This window comes from Pseudogymnoascus destructans (assembly GCF_001641265.1).
Source record: "Pseudogymnoascus destructans isolate 20631-21 unplaced genomic scaffold scaffold_14, whole genome shotgun sequence".
Lineage (NCBI taxonomy): Eukaryota > Fungi > Ascomycota > Leotiomycetes > Thelebolales > Thelebolaceae > Pseudogymnoascus > Pseudogymnoascus destructans.
In genome coordinates, this window is record NW_020167533.1 from 485,227 (window position 1) to 509,464 (window position 24,238).

The following is a 24,238-nucleotide window of genomic DNA, read 5'->3' on the forward strand; positions in this document are numbered from 1 at the left end:
GCACATACAGTTTCAGGACGCAACTAAAGACTGACCTCTATTAATGGTTGTAGATAGAGAGCCTATCTTAACTAACAACAGAATGGTAACCTACAATACAGTCCTATTAGAAATGGTCATGCTATGTAGACACTGTTACGGATATGGTAATGTGATGTCATGGTTACAGGGCTAGTGGGGCTAGGCTCTAGTAACGTGACCTATAAGTCACAAGGCTAGCGTTTACAGTGTAATGGTGGGTGCACCAGATGTGAGAATCTAGCCACCCAAGGAAGGGATGAATTTACTAAGACAACACACTGTCTTAGGAAACAGAGCCAAAGGGTTGTAGCTTAGACTATTCCACAACGCAGCAATCAGGTGTGTGATGTAGTGAAGTGGTTCAGACAAGTTGCAACAAATGTTGAGTCTGGGAACTCGGGGGTAAGTCAGAGGTTAACACCTCACTGACTTTTCAGAAACAAGGAGTAACAAGATGAATGCTTGGAAGCTTGGAAAAGACGTGGAAGTATGTGATAGTCGATTTACTGTATTGTCTGCTTGCCCTTTCTTAAGGAAAGGGCAATCCTATTTATGCTAAAGGAATGTAGTTCTCTCATTTTCCAAGACTTTCCATGACTTACCAGGCTTGGTAACTGTAGTCGACGTAAGAGAATCCCATAGAACCATCTCTTAGGTTTGTAGCCTATAGGAAGTAAAAGGAGGTCCAAGGTCAGAGTACTCCTATAGACAAATTATGTCATAGACAAATTATGTCATAACTTAACCAATCTTGTGGGTAACTAAAGAGCGATGACATGTAATGAATCATAGAGGTTCGTAGGAGCTTTTAGAGCTATCGTTCATGCTCCTAGGCCTCTAGTTGGTAGAGATATGTCATGTGGTAGTATGAGTGATGTCATGTAATGAATCATAGAGGGTTGTAGAGATATGCTATGTGGTAATATCGGCCCAGTAACTAAGGAGCGATGACGTGTAATGAATCATAGATGGTTGTAGCAATCGTTGAGTAGTATTGCTCTTGTTGTTGGTGTGATAAGCCAAAATATGTATAGTGACTTGTAGGTTTGAGGAGGAGATTTCCAAGTTTGCTCTTGAGTTTGATAGCAAACTGAGTGCAACGAATGTCAGTATGACATACAGCCACAACCCCATGTGGTGGATAGTAGAGGATATGATGGATATTAGTTATCTATAATATCCTCAATATCACATGTGATTGATAGCAGAGGATATGATGGATATTTGTTATCCATAATATCTCTAATATCCCTTTGGCACAATGCTACTATATAAGTAGATAGTATTCCCTTAGATAGGAGCTTCGTGCTCAACTCAATATAGTATTCTTTACAATACTGTAACGTGTTACTTAGAAAGCCTTTGTGTTTAATCCCCTGCCTCCTCTGTTAAGTCAACCTTACATAAGAAACCTCTATGTCTTCTATCATTTAGAAGTTAGTGTTACAGACACAAGGAAACGATATAGTTTGATATCGTACACATAGACAATCATGTATGCATCCTTAGTGTGCTGTGTCTTAAGAAACACAGCCCCTAGATCGACTAGGAGAATGAGAAAGTTGTAATGAGCTAGTGTACGTGTGAACAACGAACAGACACAATGTAAAGGGAGAGATCCTCCTAGGACTAGAAGGAGTTATGTGCAACTGCTAAGTCTAATGACCTAGCCTAGGCATCCTTACTAAATCAAATACCAGTGGAGTATAAGGAATACAAGTAGTTATTCTAGGAAGTCCCTAAGAAAGAGCGGATCTATGCACCGTTAATATAGATGGAATCATGGCGTTGATCATGCTGAAGTGGACTTGTGGAAGGAAGGAGTGCGTGGAACGACCATGGCTAGCTCACTAGCTACTGCGTTCTGCTGATTTGCATCATAGAGAAGTCTTACTAGATTTGTGATATCATTTTTGTATTACTCTTTGTTGTTGTTCCTCGAATCCGGACACTCAGCTGGAATAACTTCCACCTTAGCGCTCTATAGTGTTCTCGTCTTGATTCACTCTTCGAGAGGTCATAGTGGAAGTTGAAATTGTAGGCCATCCCTAGTTTATAGCTAGAAATCTACTGACTTATTTAGCCATCGCCTAAAGTCGCCATTCTCCGTTTCGACCGGGGCATGCAGCAAGGTCTTCTAGGAAGAATCTGTCACCTCTATCATGGAGTACCATGCCTTTGGAATCATTAGCGAAGGCCGGAAATCCGGGCATCATTATGATCTGCGGAGTTCAAGGTGACTTTACGAAGGATATTGTTACTCATCCACCCAAAACCGTGTGGACTAGGGAGCTGAAGTTTAGTATGCTCGCTTTATCCTCTCTAGACTAGCTATTTACTAATATATAAATAGCTGGTGTTGGGCAAGCCTCTGCGATGGTTAATAAAGGGATCCGTATCTGCACTGGTACTGGTATTGGCGCAGCGCTGTCAACCTGCATCCAGAACCCTAATTGGTACGCCGCTCTCAAATAATGTTATAAAGGGTGGATTTTCTAACATCGTGCTAGGTTCCTCATTTGGATAGGTTCTGATCAAGAGAAAACTTTTGGACCAACAGTAACGGGTTTGATTCGCAAACATATTGAGCCTGAAAGAATGATTCTCTAGGACTCAAGGAAACAAGGAGGGCGACCAGATACTATGGAACTACTCAAAGCCACGTGGGCGAGTTTTGGAGCTGAGGTCATCTTCATTACTTCCAACATGCAGGGGAATGATGAGATGATGCAAGGGTATCGTGAAGGTACGTTCGTCAGCACCTTAACCAACAGTAAATCACTAACCTCTGACAATCAGCTGGACTACACGCATTTGGCACGCTTTGGGACTTCTGATAGTTTACCGTCCACTCTGACGGCAGTTGATAGATGCATTACTGGCGCTGGATTTATGAACTATGTACTAGACATTTACAGCATTTACAACATTAGAAACGGAGGATAGAGAATAGAAGCATCGGCCACATTTATCGTCCCCTATGCATGGGAATGACAGTATCACCCCCCCTCAATAGCCCTGAATTCGAATAACCAACGTCAAAGACGGCCACAAAAAAACACCCTTAATCCGCCTTCGTCTTACTCCCCTTCAACTTCCCCACCGCCGGCATCTTCCCAATCCACCTCTCCCTCCCATCCTCCGTAGCATCAACCAACCACCTCGCCAACGCCCCCCTCTTCTGCATCACACTCCACCCCCCCTCCCCAATCCACCCCTCAAACACCTCTCCCTCCTCCCTATCCTTCCTCCACGCCTCCTCATCACTCCCCCCCGGAATCCCCGCGATCCTAAAAACCGTCCAATCCACCCCCTGCCCCGCCTCCTCGAACGCGCGCGCGATATCCAGAATAGCGCGGTAGGCGGAGTTAGCGAACAGACGTACGATGAAGACTAAGAAGAGACGCAGGAGAGAGAACTTGTCCTTTGGTTGAGGGATGGAGAGAGTGCCCATGGCGAAGATGCGGCGGACGGAGTGTTGGCGCATGAGGCTGAAGAGGGAGGTATAGAAGGTGGAGTAGATGGTGGGGTCAAATTTACTGGTTGTGGTTGGGCCGAGGAAGGAGAGGATGGTGTGGGAGGTTGAGACGGCGGTAGAGAGGCCGTCGAGGTCCGTTAGGGTGCCTTGGATTATCTGTGGCAGGTTAACTTGGTATTACATGATGCATGTCCATAGGTGATCTTGGAAGTATGGAGCGTACCTCGAGGAGGGGGTTTGATGCGAGATCTTCTGGGATCTTGGAGGGCGTTCTGGCAAAGACTACCACAGGGTGATTGCGATGGAGAAGCTCCCTGAGGAGGCATATTCCTGCAGGGCCCGTGCCGCCGAGGACGAGGACTTTGGGGCCTGCCATTGTCCTTCGTGTATCAGCGTTATGCCAACGAGATACTTCTAAGAGTTAACTGTTAAGTGACGGGTTCGTAGAAATGGGTTCATAAGGATGGGTTGAAGCTCTGTTATGTTGTCATGCCGTAATAAAGCAAGCCAATCACGTGGGCGGCTTTCGTATGAGCCGATTGAAGATATCACCCAGAGTTTCTGTTCACATAACTGTGTGTAAAAATAAAAAAGTGCACGGTACTGGAGAGCTCCATGGTGCACACTGTTGTGTCTTGCATCGGGATATATATGCATCCCCTTTTACTCACTGCCTCTGGTATTATATCACCCCCGTCCTGCTCTTCCCCCTATTCTAAATAAGTATCTCGCCCCTGGAAAGACCCCTATCTGTCACAATCGCACAGAGTGCTTCGTTGCACATCTCCAGTAGCGATCACGATGCATGCCCTACCATGACTCTAATCCCTTTCGCGTCCTAAATCTCAATACGCCTTTAAATCCTCCTACAGCGGCATCGACATGTCGTCGACAGTACCATAGGGCGTGGAATAAAAGATCGCTGGATGCACTCCCGGGTGACAGGTTTGACAGCCTTCTAAATTAACACCCTGTCGATCTCCTCGTCCTGCCCAGGGATAGTAATCCTTCATCCTTTGCTTACCGTGCCACAAAAGATATCCGCCTACCTGTCCAAAGGCACCACTGGAAAGTAGAAATTCTGCGGATCGCGCGGCTGATATTACGGCCGGACGCTCTCTCGAAACGCGATCCTGATCGGGTCACCACGTCGTTGTGACACCCTGAGCGCCGCCGCTACGGTCGTTGCCGTCAGCACTACTGTAGGATGATCATGGGGCGTGGCGGAGTCATCATGGCTGCACTCAACGAAGCAAAGAGCCTGATACGGTAAGTGCGCTCGATGGGTGCGATATTGCGGTATTGCGCGGACGCGTGTCAGCGTTAGGGTTGTCTTGCCGAGTGGGTTAAGCTTTCGTAGTGATTTTAGGGGACTTGGGACTTTGGAGGGGTCGCGATTTGGTGATTTGAGCTGGATTGACATTTCTTTATATGTATCGAAAGAGGTTTGTGGGAGTCGAGGGATTCGATAAGAAAGATACTGACTTTAGTATAGCGTCACAAAGGTTCGAGGGCTCTATATGAAGGATCTTCTATACCCGAGGGTAATCCGCCAACGAACGACCCAGACCACTCAATTCCATCTTTTCGATGATCCAACACAACCGTTGCTATCGAGGCTGAGATGGCTCATACGAGGCTTGAGACAGAATGAGAGTGGAGATGAGTGCCGGTGTGGCCGTTGGCCGCATCGGGATGTCCAGTGCGTTGAAGGTGAGCATATAAGCTTTTCTATTCCCCGTCTTGGTAACCTTATCACTCGACCATCCATTTCACTCTGTTATTACACACTGCCAGCCCCATTGCAAGACCGCTCTCCCATCCCACACTCGTGGATCTCACCTTAACTCCCACCCACCACACCCCAACCAAACGCAGCCCAACATGACCCCCCTAACCTTCCGCAACGGCATCTCCATCGCCCTCCTCGTCCTCTACGCCCCCCTCCTCCTCCTCGGCGCCTTCCTCTCCAAACGCCACGGCTTTGGCCGTTCCTCCGGCTGGATCTTCCTCGTCATCTTCTGCACCCTCCGCCTCCTCTCCGCCGCCATAAACCTCGCCCTCATCAACTCCCCCACCTCCACCTCCCTCCACATCGCCAACAGCATAACCAACTCCCTCGGGCTCTCCCCCCTCCTCCTCGCCTCCCTCGGCCTGCTCAACCGCGCCATCGAATCCATCGAGCGCCGCGCCCACTCGGTGACTGTCACGCCGCGCCATTTGCGTCTGATCCAGCTGCTCGTCATGATCGGTCTCATCCTCGCTATCGTCGGCGCTGTCAACCTCAGCGATGCCAAAACTGATGACGACGTCCATCAGGCGCGGACGCTCGTCCAGGCAGCGGCCGGACTCTTCATCGCTGGCTACGTCATCCTGTGCCTTGCGACCGCGCGCGTCTTCTTCGCCATCTCGTCCGCGGAGGCGGGGGAGCGGCGTCTCATTCCCGCGCTGACGGCTGCGCTGCCGTTCCTCCTCGTTCGCGTAGTCTACGCGGGCGTTGGTGCTTTCGGGGACAATGCGAAGTTCAATGCTGTGACGGGGAGTGATGTGGTTTTCCTGGTTATGGTGGTGCTTATGGAGTTGGCGGTGGTATGCATCTTTGAGGGCGTGGGTATCACGCTCAGGGCCATTCCAGAGGAGGATAGGGGGAAGGTGTGGGATTACATGGAGATGCCTGTGACGGGGGGGTTGGTGGGCAAGTTGGTAGGTGGGAGGAGGCATGAGTCGAGGAGGGGCGAGCCGGTGGCAGAGAGGAGGTATGGCGCGTAGGTGGAGGTAGAGGGGTGTATTTTGCTTTAGTCGGGTTTGAAAGCGGGGGGTAGCGCGGGTAATTCGTCAGAGGGGTATTTGGGTTATGTACAGCGAAAATATATAGTTACACTACTTATTTCATATTAGCATATAGACTATATAATTCATTATTCGTTTGTCTCGCTTCCTGCTTGCGGTGGCGTAGTTGGCGAGTGTGCGAGATTGGTACAAACAGATCGGCTTTCGATTGACTGTGGGCTTTATATATCCTGGGAAAATTCCATGCCCTAGGGAGAGCAGACCTGCTTTTTGCTCTGCTTATGCCCCTCTTCACTCGGCATCAACTTTGAGCAGTCTCCTCGTATTCTTCAACCTCCAAATGCAGTCCAGATACCCGTTTAATGGCAATATAACCCGACATTCAATATCTTTAGCCCCATCCATCACCACCCCAACGCCCCCAACTCCGATGTCATCTCCCCAATTCCCCCTCGCCCACTTAAACAGAATCCCGATCCGGCACCCAGAAATTCAGCTCCCTATCGGCCGTTGCAAACATATTGAAGCGCGGATTATACCGTATCGCCGCCACCTCGCTTTTACTCTCGAGCTCGCACATCGGTGTGTTCCCTCCCACCTGCGTCGCGCCCGTGATATTATACACGAGCACGTTGCTGCGCTGCTGCCCGCTCAGCACGTACCGCCCGTCGGGCGAGAAGCATACGTCGCCGCTGGTGTGATGGCGCGCCTCCGTGTCATCCTCTCCATCAGGTCCCTCTTTGGCAAGTGGGAGTCGACGCGCGGCCCCGGACTTTCGGATAAGGCCGTGCTTGAGCGTGCCATCGAAGGCGTCGAGTACGAAATGAGTGTTCCCGGCTGTGCCAACGAGGAGGCTTTTCCCGTCATTGGAGAAGTCGAGGGAGCGCCAGGCGCGCGCGGTTGGGTCGTGTTTGGCGAAGGGGTAGAGGTCGAAGGAGGCGAAGGGCTCTTTCTCGAATTTGCGGATGTCGTAGAGGAGGATGGTTTGCGCGGCGGCAGAGGCGATAGCGAGGACGCAGGCGGATGGATCGAAAGCTGTGAGGTGGGGGGAGTTGATGTTGAGCATGCCGATGGGGTTTACGCTGTTGAGGTCCCAGATGCGGATGGTGTTGTCGAGGGAGGAGGAGACGAATGTGTCGCTGCCGGGGTTCATTGTGAGGCAGGTTACCGACCCAGTGTGCCCTTTGAAGTAGCGTAGGAAGGAGTTGTCGTGAGTCGCGAGGTAGCGGATGTCATCTAGGGAGTATAAATTAGCATGTCGAGTCCTCTATCACAGGGTGGGGGGCGTCGGGCATACTGTTCTCCTTCGTACTGGCATAGATGATGCTCGTGGACTTGTGTGTGAATTTGGCGTGCTTGACACCGTACTTTTTGCTGAACAGCGACTTGTTGAACGTGCCATCGAGGACATTGTACAGTTGGATAGACTCATCCGTCTCGGAGGTCATCAAGAGCTCCCCCTTGTCATCAAAGTCCAGTGAGAGCACCGTCGTGGGCTCGTTATGATAGTCGCGCTTGAAGAGCTTGAAGAAGGCAGCATTAGCTATGAGTGGGCAATTGAGCGTATTCGAAACAGGCTTACCCTTGTTGGCCGGAAGTTTGAAATTATTTCGCTGACTTTCGCAATGGCCGGCACACTGATACCTGACCTGGAGAGGCCAATGCCTCCATTTGCATTGGGCGCCGGCCTTGGAGTCTCCACGTCCATAGGTGTGGAGCTCATGGTGGAGGAGTAAAGGGAGAAAAGAAATGTTATGCTAGTATTCAGTAATATGGCAAGTTAAAGTCATGCCTGAGAAGCTTATAAATACTCTATGCGCTCATTGTGATGTTGAGTTGCTCTCTTGTTGTCGTCGAGTGAGGCTGTTGCATTGGAGGAAGCTCGCCGCCGCCTTGTCCCAGCCTTCTACAACAGGCACGCACGTGACCAGATTTTGTTCAGCCTTGTCGCAAGGGTTGCTGCGGTTCGGATCGGCTTTCCAGTGTGGGATTGTCGGAGTCCGCAAAAAGCACTAAGACTAATATGGACAAGGGTCACGGTTCTGACTGCGGTCTCGGGGAAAACGGCTGCCACGCGAGGGATCAACCAGCATAAGCTCTCTGGGCGGCATATCCGTCGGCAAGCCCGCACTCTCTCTGGTGTTAATATATTATCTATTTTTCCAGCGGCTTCTTTTCCTTGTTGTCTTTGTTGTCTGCACACTAGGGGGCGCAATCGGATAACCACTCGTTTATCATATATCCGGCTCGCTGTCTACTCGGTCGAACAAGTCTTAGAACGGCCCGGAGGCGGCTTGAGTGCTGAGGAAGAGGAAGTTGCAAGAAGACATCGGTGAAAGATGTCGACCACGTTAGGGTGAGCCGGAGCACCAGGTTGAACGACTAAACCGCAGAATGCTAATAATTCCCCCAGCGCATTCATCGCTGGCGGCGTTGCAGCCTGCGGCGCAGTAACAGCAACCCACCCTTTCGAGACAGTCAAGATCCGGTTCGTTCGCGCCTCGCCCCTGGCCTTTTTCCCGTGCTGACCATTCTCAGCATGCAATTGCAGGGCGAGTTGCAAGGCAAGGCGCAACAACCTAAACTATATAAGGGTCCGATCCACGGCGTCACCGTCATTGTTCGAAATGAGGGTCTCAGAGGAATCTACCGCGGTATCGGGGCTGCCTACATATACCAAGTCCTACTTAACGGCTGCCGTCTCGGTTTTTACGAGCCCCTCCGTGCTACGGCGACGAAAGTTGTCTACGGCGACTCTACCGTGCAGTCCCTCGGGGTCAATGTCTTCTCCGGCGCATCCTCCGGTATCCTTGGCGCCGCGGCGGGAAGCCCGTTTTTCCTTATCAAGACGAGATTGCAGAGCTTCTCGCCAATGCGGCCGGTCGGCACGCAACATAAATATAAGAATGCGCTTGATGGGTTCAAGAGCATCTATGGCACCGAGGGGCTGAAGGGCTTATACCGCGGTGTGGGCGCTGCGATGGTGAGGACGGGCTTTGGCAGCTCCGTGCAGCTGCCAACATACTTCTTCGTGAAGAGGAGGTTAGTGAAACATTTTGGCATGGAAGAGGGGCCGGCGCTGCACCTCGCGAGTAGCACAACGAGTGGGTTCGTCGTATGCTGTGTAATGCATCCACCAGGTATGTTATGGATGAGAACCCCCATATTGTGCAGTGACTCTTACTAACACTCGCAGATACTATCATGTCCCGAATGTACAACCAGAACGGAAACCTCTACAAGGGCGTCTACGACTGTCTCTCGAAGACTGTGCGCACTGAGGGTTTCCTTGCCATCTATAAGGGTTACCTGCCGCACTTGGCGCGGATTCTCCCACATACAATCTTAACCTTATCTTTCGCCGAGCAGACGAATAAGTGGATGACGAAACTAGAGAAGAAGATATTGCCAGCTGGTGCGATATGAGAGGACTTGGGAAGGCGAACCAAAGGAGGAGAGGACTGGTGTAAGGTACCGTCACTTGTATATAATACCTTTTGCCGAGATGAGAGTAAATAAAGTCCGAGGTTAGATCTCTTGTATAAAGAAAAAGATTAAGGTTGTATAATTGGCAAATATCCAAGGTGTTACCGATTCTATCACTGATAGACCGCCCAGCCCCTGTTTTTACACCGGACCAGTATCACCGTATCGAGCTTTCACTGCCAGTTGACACAACGCTCTGAGAAACCAGCATCAACTCAAGACAGCCAGACCGGCAGCTGGCTCCCATAATACCTGATAGGTACACTCTCGCCTGGAACAAAAAAGTGGCAGAGCCAGGTCCTTCCAACGGAGAGAATGGCAAAGCAAAGGGGATTAAAAGCAAGCTCGCGCAGAAATTTAAGGCTCCACTCAGGCGGCTTAAGAAAGGAGGCAAACCCGAGGCAAATGAACCATCACGAATTACACACGGGCCAATATTTGCTGCCGGAAATGTACCGCAAGGTGTCGCACTCACCGGCGAGGGTTCGACCCGGCACCACCGAGCAAGGCCCAAAAGAGCAAAGCACGAAAGGAGGGAAACAAGAAGCCACAGAGAGCAGCAACATGGGATCTCCGCCCGCTGCCTGGAAAAGCGCATGCGCAGGCTTGGGGTAGAGCCTGAGGTAATGAACGACTATATAGAGGGCTTCCGATGGGCTGCACCCCCTCATGCTGGAGCCGGTATTGGCCTCGAGAGGCTCACATTTCTCTTCCTTGACCTTGGCAATATCCGTCTCGCATCACTCTTTCCAAGAGATCCAAAATCCCTTCCCAGGCATCTAGGAGGGCCCATTCTACGGCACCCAGAAGCGAGAACTACCAATCCGCCATGGGCCGACAAGACAAACCGGAACCAAGAAGTCATCCCCAAAGACTACCAGCCTCTCGAGAAGCTCATTGCAAATTATGGCGATGCGGCAAATACGTCCTGGCTAGATGAACGCTACGAGCACTGGCGACATCCTTCCACAGGCGCGGTTCAAGGTTTTGTCCCGTATCATGGGTTTGCAATCACCATTGGAGATCCTCTATGCGCTAAACCACAGTATCCTGAGGTTGTTTCTGCATACCTCAACTATATTAAGACAGATTGGGGAGATCTCAATCCGTTATGGCTTATGGCGGGCCCAGCGATAGAGGAGTTCCTTGGTGATAAATGCAATTGGCGCACCCTGAGCCCAGTCGCAGAGAACAGGGTTGATCCACACAACAACGTTGCCTCTAAATACCATGATATCGCCAGAAAGCTACGCCATGCCGAGCGCGAAAGGGTAAACAACTTCGAGTGGCCCAGGACCAGGCCTGTCCCAATGCTGTGCACATCAGGCTCTTGGCCGCCACGGCAAAAATGTCCAGGAATTCCATAGTGCCGGAGGTTCACTTTACAGAGATCAGACCTTGGATCGACGAGGAGTACCGCCGAACCCGAGTTAACGAGCCCATCGACGAGAGGCGCAAAGCCGGCGCCCAGGTTCACTTTACAGAGATCAGACCTTGGATCGACGAGGAGTACCGCCGGTACTTTTACGCCACTCATGGCTCCCGGGATGGCCGTATGCACTCCTTGTTCTGCACCAGCTAGCTCCAGAGAACGGCTACCAAGTGAAATTCTTGCTCGAGTTCCCACGCGCACCCTCCGGCACTATGGTTCCTGGACATTTTTGCCGTGGCGGCCAAGGAGCCTGATGTGCACAGCGTACTGGTGCAACAGATGCTGTTGTTGGCGGCCGCAATATGGGAAAGGGCAAGCTCAAGCCCCTAAAAAAAAGCTATGAGATCATCAATAGGCGTTTGAAACTGACGAATAAAACTGGGTTTCGTGAGAAATTCGGTGCTAGTTTGGATAGGGTTTATGTGTGTTATCCTTGGCCTGGGCTGGGTCCCGCGGCGATTAAGACGATTGTGGATTTTATGCAGGAAGAGAATTAGCGGGTTGGATGGAATTATGAGATATGATGGCATTGGGATTTGGTTCATCTAGGGTAATTTTTCTAATCTGCTACAAGGCAGACTGGTCTCGGGACAAGAAAATCAACTTAAGCGCTGATCTCCAGCTCAACTTCGCTCCGAACCACATAGGGTCAAGATCAGACTGAAACAGAGAACCACAGCAGTATGTTGAGCAACCCAGAAACAAGACAAGTTCCAACTCGATATTGTAGCAGTGCATACAAATGGACAGAGTCACGCCCCTTGGTGAATGAATTGGTAGACATTCTAGCATGCGGTGATAGAGGTATGTAACGGTACCCTTGGAACGGCAACATACATTTCATAAACTACGGTTGAGGGTTGAGCACTCTAAGTTGGCATATAAATATTATGGTGTGGTAGTGCTGTGGACGTAAGGATTACTACTAGGAGGTCGTCCATGAATTGTAACCTGCATCACATGGCGCTAATGAAGTATCAAATTGCCGTTCTGACCCTGACCCTATTATCTAATGACACGGGGTTGAATTTGCAGACAAAATTTATATAATTATCGTCCCATGAAGCCCAAACTTTCTTTCCCACTTTGTCGCTACCGCCGGCTTTTCTGTTCGCTGGCTTTGATCATTGTCATCTTCGTCGTCCTCGTTTTCTTCACCCAAAGCTGGTTCATCAACCTTAACTTTGATGCCATACTCTCGAATGCATCCGCAGAAAGGCTTATTTTGGGCCTGGTCTCCAATTTCCCTCAGCTTCGCAGACAGACGTGCAGCTGCTTGTTTGGGAGTAGCCTTTTTAATACTTTCCAATGAGTTTGGATCTCGCTCCACAGGTGCTTTTTGGGGGGGTGGTTCGACTGCAGGCGTTTCTTCGTCACTATCTGGCGGCTGTTCCCCAGGTCGAGATATACGCTTCTGGGGGATCTTAGGAGGTGGCGAAACGTCTCGTGACAAGTTGGGCGACTCTAGTGACCGCGGGAGAAGGATCTTTCCTTCGGCGCTGTTCAGGTAAGCAGCCTTGCTTTCCTCCAAGTCGCCCCATAGCACAAAGAGCCTCTCGCGCACAGCAGCAAGGACATCGGGCGTGGTGCGGAGATTCGCAGCATTTTCAGTCAATAGAAACTGCCCTGACTCATTATCGATTAAAACCCAAACACGCTCTTTTGTTCCGCTTTCGGATGGACTTGCATCTTCGACCTGTAATGCGAATCGCCAACTCCACTGTAGATGGTCATTATCACGGAGTACAAAGTCATCAATGTCTTTACCGACAGTATTAATATCATCCTCTTCATCCGACGTAGGGTCGAAGTCAGAGAGACAGTCAAATTCGTTTGGCTTTCTACCAACTGAGAAATCTTCGAGTTTGTGAGGGAAGAAGTCGGTGACGCGGAGGTTGGCGCGATAGTTGGCGTTGACGAAAGGTGCATATGTTTGATTCCCACCGTCTATGCTACCGGGCACACTGCGGCGGTTATTGAGTATTAGCGCCAGAGGAATGGCCGGTGATGTCTGCTTGTGGCATCTCACTTGTAAAGGTCAGCAAAATCGATTTGTTTTCCGCTATTAACAACATACCAGCAGTATTCAGTGCAGTTTTATCCTCTGCTGGCGTGTCGGCGACGGGCTTTCCTTGGCCAGACTCAATCTTAGACTTCTGTTGAAGTTTTTCTTGCATTGCCTTTCTCTTCTCCTTCCGCCGAAGCTTTCCGTTCATCTTCACAGGCTCATCATCGTCATCACGCTTGCGCTTTCCGGTAACTTCTTCAATTTCTTGTTCGAACTCGCGCTTCTGCTTCTTGACTGTCTCTTGGTAGTGTCTTTTGCGGCGTAGTGCGTTTTTCCACATATAATCCATATCTTCCTTGTTCTCAGGTGGGGCAAGAACTTCCACTTGGAGCTTGCCTGCGTGGGCACGTCGATCAGTACGAAGCTTCGCCTCCAGGTGACCGCCAGTTTTTGGGAACTCAAAATGAACGTTTAACAGCTTCACCCAGTTTCCAACTTTTACATGGTCTCTGAATCGCTCGCTGTGCTCATCAAACGCTGTAAGTTGGATAGACATTTTACCGTATGGGCCCTTCCATTCATTCGTCTTTGACTTATTGATCATCTTCGGGTTGGAATACCCGAAATCATCTCCATCCCGCCCTTCCAAAATCGGGTGTACACCTGGCATGACGTGGTTGTAGAAGTTCTTATTGCTTGTGTAGTCGGTAACATACACAGTGGTTCGATCGGACACATCAAACATGTGGATAACCTCCCCAACGATGTCACCAAACATCCCTGGCCGAGCATCCTTCAGCTCGCAAGATTTTACTTTGAGATTTGTTGCCTGGACTACTCTTTCCTGGAATTCTCTGGAATCTGGGAATGCACCTCTTTGAATATTAGTTTGTAGCCAAGCAACGTATCTGACTTCTTCTATGTTGACCTTGCCACGTTTTGATGTCGGCTGAGGAAGAGCCGGGTCTGTGGGAATTTGCACTGGAAATACGTGGATTTCGGTACGATAGTTCGTAATCAGAGAGATAGCGCCTGAATGTATTTGGACCTACTGAATGAGCTACAGGTATATCAATAAAAGGGTGCACCTACTCTACAGTTCCTAATAAGGATAGGCTGTGCCACACCAGCAATGACCGGCATGTCTGGCCGAGGTAAGAAAACGTTAAGCTTCATAATGTCCACGTCATATGATTCCTCGATAGACTGATCGACAATTGTAAGGGTCATTTTCCAATCTACGCAACTATAAGTCTCAGGCCCATCTACAGTACACCAAAGAGGGGGGGTTGCCTACCTGCGCCCCCAGTCTGCCTTGGAGGCTGGTAGTCTCTGATCAAGCCAACAACGTTGACAAATGGCTTTTGTTTTGCTACTAGAATGGCGTCCATATCAGAGATTTCCCGGATCGATTTGAAATCCTTTGGAAGAGCCATCGTTGGAGATGGCTCGGTTGTCATGCTGTCCGTCATCTCTGCGGCTCCAATGTGGCAGCAGAAGTCGTGGGAAAGAGGTAGGTATCGCAGACAGATCGCGGCAGTAATGAATTACTAGACTTAGTATATTATATTGTGCATTTCGAGGTTGTGAGCTGGTTGCTCTCTGTGAAAGGAGTCAAATCTGGCGGCTAAATTCCATAAATAAAGGGCAGCTTGACGTCGCAATTTATATAAATTACAGCGAGACGCGACTGTAATGGTGAGAGACGGGACTGCCAAGCCTCGGGCCTAATTGAACTCAGCTTACATAATCCGATTTGCATTGAAAGATGCCAACTCACGTGCTAGGAAGCTCAACCGCACGACAGTTACCGCATCCGTATTGGCGCCTGTTTGTCCGTTCAACTGCAACTTCTTGTCTCTGATTCTGAAATACCGAATCATCTTCCTCCACACCACAACCTTCCAACTTCACCTTCAACCCCGCTACACTTCAGAACCTCCACGACCTTCGAACGTTCGAGTGGAGCCATTACAGACAACGTCTAGAACAAGGCTCACACAGTACACTACAGCTATGTCTGAACGTTACATTCCAGAGCATCGTCGTACGCAGTTCAAGGCGAAGGGTACCTTCAAGCCTGAGGAGCTCCGTCGTCGTCGTGAAGAACAGCAAGTTGAGATTCGCAAAGCTAAGCGTGAGGAGAACCTTGCAAAGCGCAGAGGCCTTGCCAGCGCCGATGGATCCAGGCCGGGCGCATCGTTAGGGGCTGCTCCTGATAGTGACGATGATACTGCTCCCACGGAGTCTCAGGTACGTGAAGGCACATAGCTCACCCTACTTCATATCCCTATGGTTATCCCGTCATTTGTGACGACAAGACCGCCGAGTATTGCAAGCAAAATGCAATTATTCTGCTGTTTTGTTTACTTTTCGCATTTTGCCCCGCTGTGGGGATTTACTTCGCTTGTCTGTGCACGACGCTTGGTCATGACATGTGTGGTTGGTGTACGAGAGCTTTGACGATATATGTTATAACAACGATGAACTATGGAAACATATGCTAATATACTTCGTCATTATAGCTAAATGAGGACCTCCCACAAATGGTACAGGGTGTCCTGTCAGACCAAATCGATAAGCAAATTCAGGCCACGACTAAGTTTAGAAAGCTCCTTTCAAAGGAGAGGAACCCACCTATCGAGGAAGTTATCAAGACTGGTGTTGTTAGCCGTTTTGTCGAGTTCCTTCGTTCGCCTCACACCTTGGTCCAGTTCGAAGCTGCCTGGGCTTTGACCAACATTGCTTCTGGATCAGCACAACAGACACAAGTCGTCATTGAGGCTGGTGCCGTCCCAATATTCGTTGAGTTACTTGCCAGCCATGAGCCAGATGTGCGTGAGCAGGCCGTTTGGGCGTTGGGAAATATTGCTGGTGACAGCCCTTCGTGCCGTGATTACGTTTTGAGCTGTGACGCTCTCAAGCCTCTTTTGTCTCTTCTTGGCGACAGCCGCAAGCTTAGCATGCTTCGCAACGCAACCTGGACTTTGAGCAACTTCTGCCGTGGCAAGACTCCTCAGCCAGATTGGAACACTGTAAGTCACTTCCCGAAATCTTCCCACATTCGTCAAATACTAATCGCCGTAGATTTTGCCCGCCCTGCCCGTCTTGGCGAAGCTTGTTTACTCCCTCGATGACGAGGTCTTAATCGATGCTTGCTGGGCAGTCTCATACCTGTCTGATGGGGCCAACGACAAGATTCAAGCAGTTATCGAGGCCGGTATCCCACGCCGCCTTGTAGAGCTCCTGATGCACGCATCCACTTCCGTCCAGACACCTGCTCTGCGTTCCGTGGGTAACATTGTTACTGGCGATGACGTCCAGACCCAGGTCATTGTCAACTGCGGTGCTCTTCCAGCCTTACTGTCGCTGTTGAGCTCCAGCAAGGATGGCATTCGCAAGGAGGCTTGCTGGACCATCTCCAACGTTACTGCTGGCAACTCCACCCAGATCCAGGCTGTTATCGATGCCAACATTATCCCACCTCTCATCCACCTCCTGTCGAATGGAGATCTTAAGACTCGCAAGGAGGCATGCTGGGCCATCTCCAACGCCACCTCCGGTGGTCTCCAGAAGCCTGAGCAGATCCGTTACCTTGTCGCCCAGGGCTGCATTAAGCCACTGTGTGACCTTCTGGCCTGCCCTGACAACAAGATCATCCAGGTTGCCCTTGATGGCCTAGAGAACATCCTCAAGGTTGGAGAGATGGACAAGGAGTCCTCTGGTGAGGGCCCAGAGAGCATCAACAGATATGCTCTCTTCATTGAGGAGTGCAACGGCATGGAGAAGATCCACGACTGCCAGACCAACGCCAACGAGGAGATCTATATGAAGGCATACAACATGATCGAGAAGTACTTCTCCGATGAGGATGACAACGCCGTCGATAACGAGGCTGCCGAACAGGCACAGGGTGCCAACGGCACCTTCGGCTTCGGTACCCAGGGCCAATCTGGTGGCTTCAACTTCGCCAACGGTGGAGACTCCATGGATATGTAAATGCAACTACATATCCACGAATATATCTTCGCGCCTTGGGTTACTTTACCACCAACATACTCCTCTTAATTTTACCGGCATCTCTTAACCCTTTTAGTCACAGCACATAACAAATTCGACTCCCCACACGACACAGCACCAAGCCCTCGACGAGAGGACTTCCCCTCCCCCCCCTCGCACAGTTTTTGCGATGTGACCCACGATAAGCGAAAAAGATTCACCGTCATGTAATTTCCTTTGTCAGCAAACCCCACCAAACCACCGGCACATCAACATCATCAGGCGTTCCGTTTTTACGAAGTTTCGTATGTAAGTCGGGGCATAGTTGGCTTAAAAGCTGCTGTTCCCGCATTTGCGCGTGGGGAGAAAGTATTTTGAGATGGAGATATCAGATCAGGCATGGGCTTGGTAGCTTTAAAGCTCCGGCTCGCGGGATGGGAGAGATGGTGCGTACAGAGGCGATGATAGATGGGGATAGTGGATGGAGAGAGGCTGGGTAGCTTTAAAGCTCCCGCCTGCCCACGGGTTTTTTGATAGCCTGGGGGAGATGATGGACTGTTGTCATGCCTACGATATGCCTAGACGTGCAACCGATCTTGATGATGAGATGGGATGCGTGTCAATGGATTGAGTATACAAAAAGGTGCCCTTCATATTTGCATGACATGTATGCATCGCTGTTATGAACGTACATCTATTCTACAAACTGATTCCCACACAACATTCCCACACACCCCAATCAATGAATCCGCACAATACGCAATACGCTCCTGCACACAAAACTGTACCGTTACCTCATGAAATAAGTCGATAAATAAAATCCGTCAGGTCGTGTGATTATGACTAAAACTGCCTTGTATTTTTCTGAAAGATGATTGGGGGTCCAGCTGCGGGGATCTGCTCACATTATGACGTGGGTACCAGTCAGTGCAGGAGGGGTTCCGCCCACAGCTCGATGGCGGGGTAAGGTGATTATTGATTGATGACGCCCTGGGTCAACTGTATCACGAACACTCTTCTACAAGAACCACAACTTCTTGATTCTTTCCTCGTTCAGTCAGTTTAACAGACGTATACTATCCAAAACTCAAATACAAAGATTATTTTCGGTTCACTCGAGAACATACAAACCGCAACAATGGCCCAAGAACGCCGTATCTCCGTCCTCGACGTAAGACCCCAACTCAAACCCTCAGCCCTCCACACCACACACTCCCAAATCCCTAACACCCTCTCTCTCCCAGAAATCCTTCGAATCTCGCCTCCCCCCCTCCTCCAAAATGCTCTTCGACGCCAAAGCCGGGCAGTCCCTCTCCTTCGAAGCCATCGCGAAGCAACTCGGCCGCAGCGAAGTCGCCGTCGCAGCCCTCTTCTACGGGCAAGCCGCCGCCTCCCAAGAGGACGTCGAGAAGCTGTCCAATCTCCTTGGCATTCCGTTGCCGGCGCTGGAGACTCAGTTGCTGGGCTTTCCCGATAGGGGACGCGCGGGGCCGATGCCGCCGGTGGAGCCGCTGATTTATAGGTTGTATGAGATTGTGCAGAATTATGGGTATGCGTATAAGGCGGTGCTGAATGAGAAGTTTGGGGATGGGATTATGAGCGCGATTGCGTTTGAGACGAAGGTGGATAAGGAGGTTGATGAGAGTGGGAATGCGTGGGCGATTATTACGTTGAAGGGGAAGTGGTGAGTTTTGCCCTGATGTCCATGTGTTTTGGGGAACGAGGGAATGGGTTTGCTAACTATTTTGTTATAGGCTTCCCTTCTCCAGGTTTTAATTTGGTGGAGGGTGATGTTGGTGATCAGAAGACTACGCGTTCATATGTATCATGTTTTTCTCACGAGCACAGTTGCAGTAATAATAAACACTTCCAAACGACAGACCAGCATATTGATTGCTATAATATAAAAGGCATAGAACCACCCAATCCCCAACTAATCCACTCAAGGGCGAGTTCCTGACTCCTAGAATTAGGCCCCCATTTTTCTGTGAACTAATTCCAGTAATACCCAAAAGAAATCCCTGTCCCATAACCAACAGATTGTTTGAGAAGCAAACGACCCTCCAAACCCTGCGACGGGCGTGGGAGCTGCGGAGCGTGTCGTTGATGTGCCTTTCGAAGCCGTTGGTGATGGGCTCAAAAGAGTGTAGTGAAAGTAGGTCTGTAATCGCACACGATTGGTACAAGATCCTTGCCCAAAGCCCGTCGGGGGACAGAGAGAGACAATGAATTCGAGGGCATGGCATCCTGCGAAGTTGAGAGAGGCGCCATGCTCGCGAAGGTAGAGACAAGCTGCGGTTTCGCTCCAGTATTTGTGCAGTAGCTTGTTCAAATGGTACTGGGAGTGACGAGATGATGGCGAGGTTGGCGAGGGTAGGTTATTACATAACCAGGCATCCCGCACCGTAGATCTCGTTGACCTTCTGAACAACGCCGTAGATCTCGTTGACCTTGCGTTGACGCTGGCCGGAGATGGCGGAGGGACCCATTTTGATTGGTTGGTTGGTGGAGGGTGTTATTGATATATTTGGGGAGTGGCAAGTGGTTGGTTTGATTTGATTGTCTGTGGAAAGCTGTTGTGTTTGTGACGAAGAGAAAAAGACGAGGTATGGGCGGATCCCAGGTGGATACTTATACTCAACTTCGAGATAGCCAGGTAGCGGCGAGGGGTATGTAAACTGCATTCTTCCGGTTGACCAAGCTTGAACAGTATTGGAAAGGGACGGCACGGCGTAGGGACCCATTCTTAAGACTTGAAAGAAGGAGAGGTGACAGACGGTTCTGCGATGAATGGAGAGAGCGAGTGAGGGTGGGGGGAGAGAGGTCAGGAGCACTTACCGTGAAAGCATCGTCAAGGGGATGAGCAGGCTGGAACTGAACAGTCGTTGTAATAAACGACAAGTCCGTGGTCACAGGCAATATGTGACTGTTTTTCGATAAAGAAGGAATAGAAGGAACAGAAGAAACAATCGAGGCTCTTCGGTTATCGAATAAGGGCTAGGCTGCATCATTGGTGCATTGGTACATTTGTTTGGACGTCAGGAGTGGTTTTTTTGTTGTTGGATTGGTGGTTGTTGTGGTGAGTTGTGGTTGTGGTTGAGAGTCGCTTAGCCCCTTAGTATTGTTCCCCCTGTTGAACCTATCCCCCTACTGGCCCCGCCCTTAGTATTGTTCTTCCTCGCCATATCGCCCGCTAGAAACACATCGATATGATCGCCACTAACAGAACACGGTTAACTGATCTCGCGATACCAGGTTGTCGGGACGCATAACGGCTTTACAGTCAGTGGCCAGGTCGGCCAGAGCTCGAGACAAGTCATCCCCATCGAGTGCATACACCGGTGACGGCGATGCAAAGTCGGAGGATGTAACGCTGATTGCGTTGAACAGCTTTCCTTGTCTATGCCCCCTTGTCTACCGTGCTGGCACGGTGGGATATCACTCATGTGCCGAACCCCACCGTGAAGATTCATAGCAGTCTGTTTAGCGTCCAAATCTCCTATGCTTCATAATGCCAAGACTGAAGACTCTCTTGCCATTCAATGAACCATGACAACGGTATGTGAGGGGGAGTGAAGCCTCACACGGTCCTTTGCTCTCCCTGTTGTTGGCCTCACCGAAGCCTACCCACGTGAGACATCGTGCCAGACCGCGATCTGCGGATGCTCTCAGCTAGTCACATATTTCTCCCCGACAGATAATGAGCGGTGGCCAACGCTCCCGGTTAGCTGACCGATCAATCAAAACAGACAACTGATCAGAGGCGCGCATTCCTCGAAATGCTACAGCCGACGCCTCAAGAAATAAAACCCCTATCAAGTATATTGCCCCGCCCACGGCACGCATACATCGCATGCGTTGCTGACGAGGTCTCCCCTCGGACGGGATGTGGAATGAGCAATGCCACCTCCTCTCGCCTGCTTACTATTGTCTGGCGGGGAACTCGAGACACGGGCTTCGATACAGACCCAGAATCGCGGCAGAGACCAACGTGGCTCGGAAGATGCGTTTGTGATGGGAGGGGTACGAGTCCCGTACACTCGCGCTAACTGAGACAGCTGTGCTGTTTCGTGCCCGACAAAGGTATCATCGCGGTGTGGAGTGATCATGCCTTTGTTGGGCACGGCAGAGTATCAATTTAGGGATAAGGGTGTGATCTGAACGTCGGAATTGTTGTTGGAAACTGACATGTTTTGAACGAAAGGAAACGAGTACCCCTTACCAAACATGACTCCAGCAATGCTCACACACGCCTCCCGATAGTTGCCTTCTGTTTGTTGGTTCAGGGGGGCTCGAACAACACGGCCAAGGTAGAGTGCGTTCTAATGATCCAGGTGATGCACAGCAAGGCAGACCGCCATTCCAACAATGGAACTGAGGTAGAGTGAGTCAAATGGCCCCTTCAAAGTTTGGTCTAGATTCGAGACGTAGAAGGCAGCGGAAGGTCCCCCTTTACAGCACCTACTTGACTTCGAGGCATCAGCCAGACCGTAAAGGAGCAGGGAAATGGCTCAATGCAAGACGCAGTATAGCCGTGAATTGGCATGATAATATATTCTATGTACAGATTATCATACTATCACCACCTGAAATCTGTCGAGTGATCTGGCCATGCTGTAATACTTATCGGTTGCTGTACTCTGTCACTCTATTTCCCATTGACAAACGCCGTAGTCAACGTCCCAATACCCGGCAGGATCTCAACAGAGAACTCGTCGCCATCACGGAGATACTCCTTCGGCGAGAAGCCGTGGCCCACACCAGCTGGGGTGCCAGTCAAGATGACCGTTCCAGGCTTCAGCGTCGTCCCCTGCGAGAGGAAGCTCACGATCTTAGCGACGGAGAAGATAAGGTCTCTTTGACGATGTCAGTATCGATCATGTTCATAAATGTTATCGGCGATCGACATTGAGAAGATTGGGAATAAGAATGGGGGTCACTTACTCGGTCCCACAGTCTTGCAAGACTCGTCCGTTCTTCAGACCACGAACTCGGAGTTTACTCACGTCGTACTCCTTGCTGGAGATCAACACCGGGCCTGTGTTCATTGTCACTCACAGTCCATAGCTGGCTCGGGAACATGACAGCATACCAATCGGACACGCGCCATCAAAGCCCTTCGAAAAACACCACTGCGTCTGCGCGAACTGAGCATTGCGCGCCGAGATGTCGTTCGCTGCCGTGTAGCCCAAGACATACTCAAGCGCGTCAGCCTCCGATACATCCTTTGCTGCGCGATTAATAACAATCGCGAGCTCGGACTCGAAGTCAGTGGTGTCATCTCCAATCGTGGATTTAGGAATCGTGAAGGGCGTTGGCCAGGGGTCTGCTAGGGCAGTTTCCGGCTTGCTGTTGACGTGGATGGGCAGTTAGATCATGCGCTCTTGATATGCACACGGCTGGGGACGGAAATGGGCTGCATACAGGAATAGGGTAGGCAGAGTCGGCAGCGCCATCTTGACCTCCTTCGCATGCTGAGCATACTATAGTTCCTGTTAGCACTCCTCGTAACCCCCCAACAGACGACTTCGCCAGATCACACACATTAAGCCCAATACACCTTATCGTCCCAACCTCCTCCTGCGCAAGCGGCGACAAAAGCCGCGCTATCGACTCCGTCTTCCCCGTCTTCGACCCGGGGCTAAGCGCCGACTTGCCGCTGAAGATATCGACGAGGACCTCTTTTTCAGCGCGCAGAGCTGCTCCGACGTCCACGGCGCTGTCGGCGGGCTGACCGAGGAGGATCGCTGAGCTGTCTGATTTGGGGATGAAGCGTACTAGACCTGTGTTTTGTGTTAGAAATAGGCAGGGGTAACGCTGCTAGGTTTGTTTAGAGTCCTTGCGATTAAATGAAGCGGCTGCCATCTTGGTCTGTATGTGAAGCTTTGTGTTTGTAGGCTGGATGCACAAGCACAAAATCCTGACGTTGCTAAACCGTTAGGGTAATAATGCCCAGACTAAATATGCATTTGAGCCTCAAATAATCAAAAATCGGCGCTTCTTCTATAATCAACAGCTATCAGTCCACAAGCAGTCCTCAATAGAACCCCCCGATTCGGAGCCTATCACGTGATTTCACCCCCCTTAAATCGGATGACTAAGGGTGAGGGACCCCTCGGTCCAAAGGGTCTGCGCCAGGCGTTTGATGGGCTGCCCAGCATTGACAACAACGGGCCAGGGAAACCCAGCGCAGAGCACAGCGAGGACATGGAGCTAACAGTAGAGAATATCACCTATGTGCACCCAGGAACTACAGATGCACTTTCTTCAGAGCATCGGGAATACCTGATGCAGCGCCACGGCACCCTGGGGCTTGATCCGATTCTACGAATGGGAGATGCAGACCCCTATAACTGGACCTCGTCGAATGTATGCTGCCCTTGCTTCTACGGATTCGTCTAGCTTGAATAACTCAAGTGTCACTTTGCAGAAAGTTATCAATCTCATTCTCGTTGCGTTCCACGCTTCCATGTCGACATTCACTGCGGCCTCCATCATTCCTGCCTATCAAGTCATGGCAGAGTATTTGGGCAGACCGCTCCAGGATATTACGTACCTCACGTCTCTCCAGATCGCCATTCTGGGGGTAGCACCGCTCATCTGGAAGCCGATATCCCATCGTTATGGACGGCGCCCCATCTTCCTGCTCTCTCTCATCTGCAGCTTGTTGGGGCAATATCGGCTATGTGAATACCACAAGCTGATAACTACAGCTATATCCCTTTCTATAGACTGACACGTGCATCTTGTAATGGTGGGTGCACCAGATGTGAGAATCTAGCCACCCAAGGAAGGGATGATTTTAACTAAGACAACACACTGTCTTAGGAAACAGAGCCAAAGGGTCGTAGCTTAGACTATTCCACAACGCAGCAATCAGGTGTGTGATGTAGTGAAGTGGTTCAGACAAGTTGCAACAAATGTTGAGTCTGGGAACTCAGGGGTAAGTCAGAGGTTAACACCTCACTGACTTTTCAGAAACAAGGAGTAACAAGATGAATGCTTGGAAGCTTGGAAAAGACGT

General features: G+C 50.4%; 12 protein-coding genes across 12 annotated transcripts; 7 read left to right on the forward strand and 5 right to left on the reverse strand.

Moving 5' to 3' along the window:
* Window positions 1–2,182: 2,182 nt before the first annotated feature.
* Window positions 2,183–2,865, forward strand: VC83_05632 (uncharacterized protein). The gene is made up of 4 exons (XM_024469250.1): window positions 2,183–2,323; window positions 2,375–2,477; window positions 2,532–2,767; window positions 2,821–2,865. The coding sequence occupies exons 1-3, from the start codon at window positions 2,194–2,196 to the stop codon at window positions 2,629–2,631; spliced, it is 333 nt and encodes a 110-aa protein (XP_024322907.1). The 5' UTR covers window positions 2,183–2,193; the 3' UTR covers window positions 2,632–2,767; window positions 2,821–2,865.
* VC83_05633 (uncharacterized protein) lies at window positions 2,866–3,954 on the reverse strand. The gene is made up of 2 exons (XM_024469251.1): window positions 3,723–3,954; window positions 2,866–3,655 (listed from the first exon to the last, which is right to left on the reverse strand). The coding sequence occupies exons 1-2, from the start codon at window positions 3,873–3,875 to the stop codon at window positions 3,086–3,088; spliced, it is 723 nt and encodes a 240-aa protein (XP_024323011.1). The 5' UTR covers window positions 3,876–3,954; the 3' UTR covers window positions 2,866–3,085.
* A 204-nt stretch (window positions 3,955–4,158) lies between these two features.
* VC83_05634 (uncharacterized protein) lies at window positions 4,159–5,354 on the reverse strand. The gene has a single exon (XM_024469252.1). The coding sequence runs from the start codon at window positions 4,920–4,922 to the stop codon at window positions 4,602–4,604; it is 321 nt and encodes a 106-aa protein (XP_024323006.1). The 5' UTR covers window positions 4,923–5,354; the 3' UTR covers window positions 4,159–4,601.
* Window positions 5,355–6,268, forward strand: VC83_05635 (uncharacterized protein; the record flags this gene model as incomplete). Its single annotated transcript, XM_024469253.1, has 1 exon — window positions 5,355–6,268. Exon 1 carries the CDS (start codon window positions 5,384–5,386, stop codon window positions 6,266–6,268), a length of 885 nt encoding a protein of 294 aa, XP_024323005.1. The 5' UTR covers window positions 5,355–5,383.
* Window positions 5,926–8,285, reverse strand: SWD2 (member of Set1p complex, histone methyl transferase). Its single transcript, XM_024469254.1, has 3 exons — window positions 7,872–8,285; window positions 7,587–7,812; window positions 5,926–7,525 (listed from the first exon to the last, which is right to left on the reverse strand). The coding sequence occupies exons 1-3, from the start codon at window positions 8,010–8,012 to the stop codon at window positions 6,750–6,752; spliced, it is 1,143 nt and encodes a 380-aa protein (XP_024323008.1). The 5' UTR covers window positions 8,013–8,285; the 3' UTR covers window positions 5,926–6,749.
* Window positions 8,286–8,828: 543 nt separating this feature from the next.
* Window positions 8,829–9,715, forward strand: OAC1 (Mitochondrial oxaloacetate carrier protein; the record flags this gene model as incomplete). The annotated part of the gene is made up of 2 exons (XM_024469255.1): window positions 8,829–9,429; window positions 9,486–9,715. 2 exons carry the CDS (start codon window positions 8,829–8,831, stop codon window positions 9,713–9,715), a joined length of 831 nt encoding a protein of 276 aa, XP_024323007.1.
* A 656-nt stretch (window positions 9,716–10,371) lies between these two features.
* On the forward strand, window positions 10,372–11,142 carry VC83_05638 (uncharacterized protein; the record flags this gene model as incomplete). The annotated part of the gene is made up of 1 exon (XM_024469256.1): window positions 10,372–11,142. One exon carries the CDS (start codon window positions 10,372–10,374, stop codon window positions 11,140–11,142), a length of 771 nt encoding a protein of 256 aa, XP_024323004.1.
* A 1,107-nt stretch (window positions 11,143–12,249) lies between these two features.
* On the reverse strand, window positions 12,250–14,687 carry VC83_05639 (uncharacterized protein; the record flags this gene model as incomplete). The annotated part of the gene is made up of 4 exons (XM_024469257.1): window positions 12,250–13,235; window positions 13,285–14,263; window positions 14,308–14,453; window positions 14,513–14,687. The coding sequence occupies 4 exons, from the start codon at window positions 14,685–14,687 to the stop codon at window positions 12,250–12,252; spliced, it is 2,286 nt and encodes a 761-aa protein (XP_024323003.1).
* Window positions 14,688–15,231: 544 nt separating this feature from the next.
* SRP1 (Importin alpha subunit (Karyopherin alpha subunit) (Serine-rich RNA polymerase I suppressor protein)) lies at window positions 15,232–17,214 on the forward strand (the record flags this gene model as incomplete). Its single annotated transcript, XM_024469258.1, has 3 exons — window positions 15,232–15,468; window positions 15,741–16,250; window positions 16,303–17,214. The coding sequence occupies 3 exons, from the start codon at window positions 15,232–15,234 to the stop codon at window positions 17,212–17,214; spliced, it is 1,659 nt and encodes a 552-aa protein (XP_024323113.1).
* A 999-nt stretch (window positions 17,215–18,213) lies between these two features.
* Window positions 18,214–19,087, forward strand: CYN1 (Cyanate hydratase). Its single transcript, XM_024469259.1, has 3 exons — window positions 18,214–18,385; window positions 18,459–18,898; window positions 18,969–19,087. The coding sequence occupies exons 1-3, from the start codon at window positions 18,353–18,355 to the stop codon at window positions 18,988–18,990; spliced, it is 495 nt and encodes a 164-aa protein (XP_024323114.1). The 5' UTR covers window positions 18,214–18,352; the 3' UTR covers window positions 18,991–19,087.
* Window positions 19,088–21,736: 2,649 nt separating this feature from the next.
* Window positions 21,737–23,211, reverse strand: VC83_05642 (uncharacterized protein). The gene is made up of 6 exons (XM_024469260.1): window positions 23,058–23,211; window positions 22,759–22,997; window positions 22,639–22,697; window positions 22,307–22,563; window positions 22,159–22,252; window positions 21,737–22,070 (listed from the first exon to the last, which is right to left on the reverse strand). Exons 1-6 carry the CDS (start codon window positions 23,077–23,079, stop codon window positions 21,863–21,865), a joined length of 879 nt encoding a protein of 292 aa, XP_024323115.1. The 5' UTR covers window positions 23,080–23,211; the 3' UTR covers window positions 21,737–21,862.
* On the forward strand, window positions 23,212–24,064 carry VC83_05643 (uncharacterized protein). The gene is made up of 2 exons (XM_024469261.1): window positions 23,212–23,583; window positions 23,645–24,064. The coding sequence occupies exons 1-2, from the start codon at window positions 23,308–23,310 to the stop codon at window positions 23,948–23,950; spliced, it is 582 nt and encodes a 193-aa protein (XP_024323116.1). The 5' UTR covers window positions 23,212–23,307; the 3' UTR covers window positions 23,951–24,064.
* Window positions 24,065–24,238: the final 174 nt, after the last annotated feature.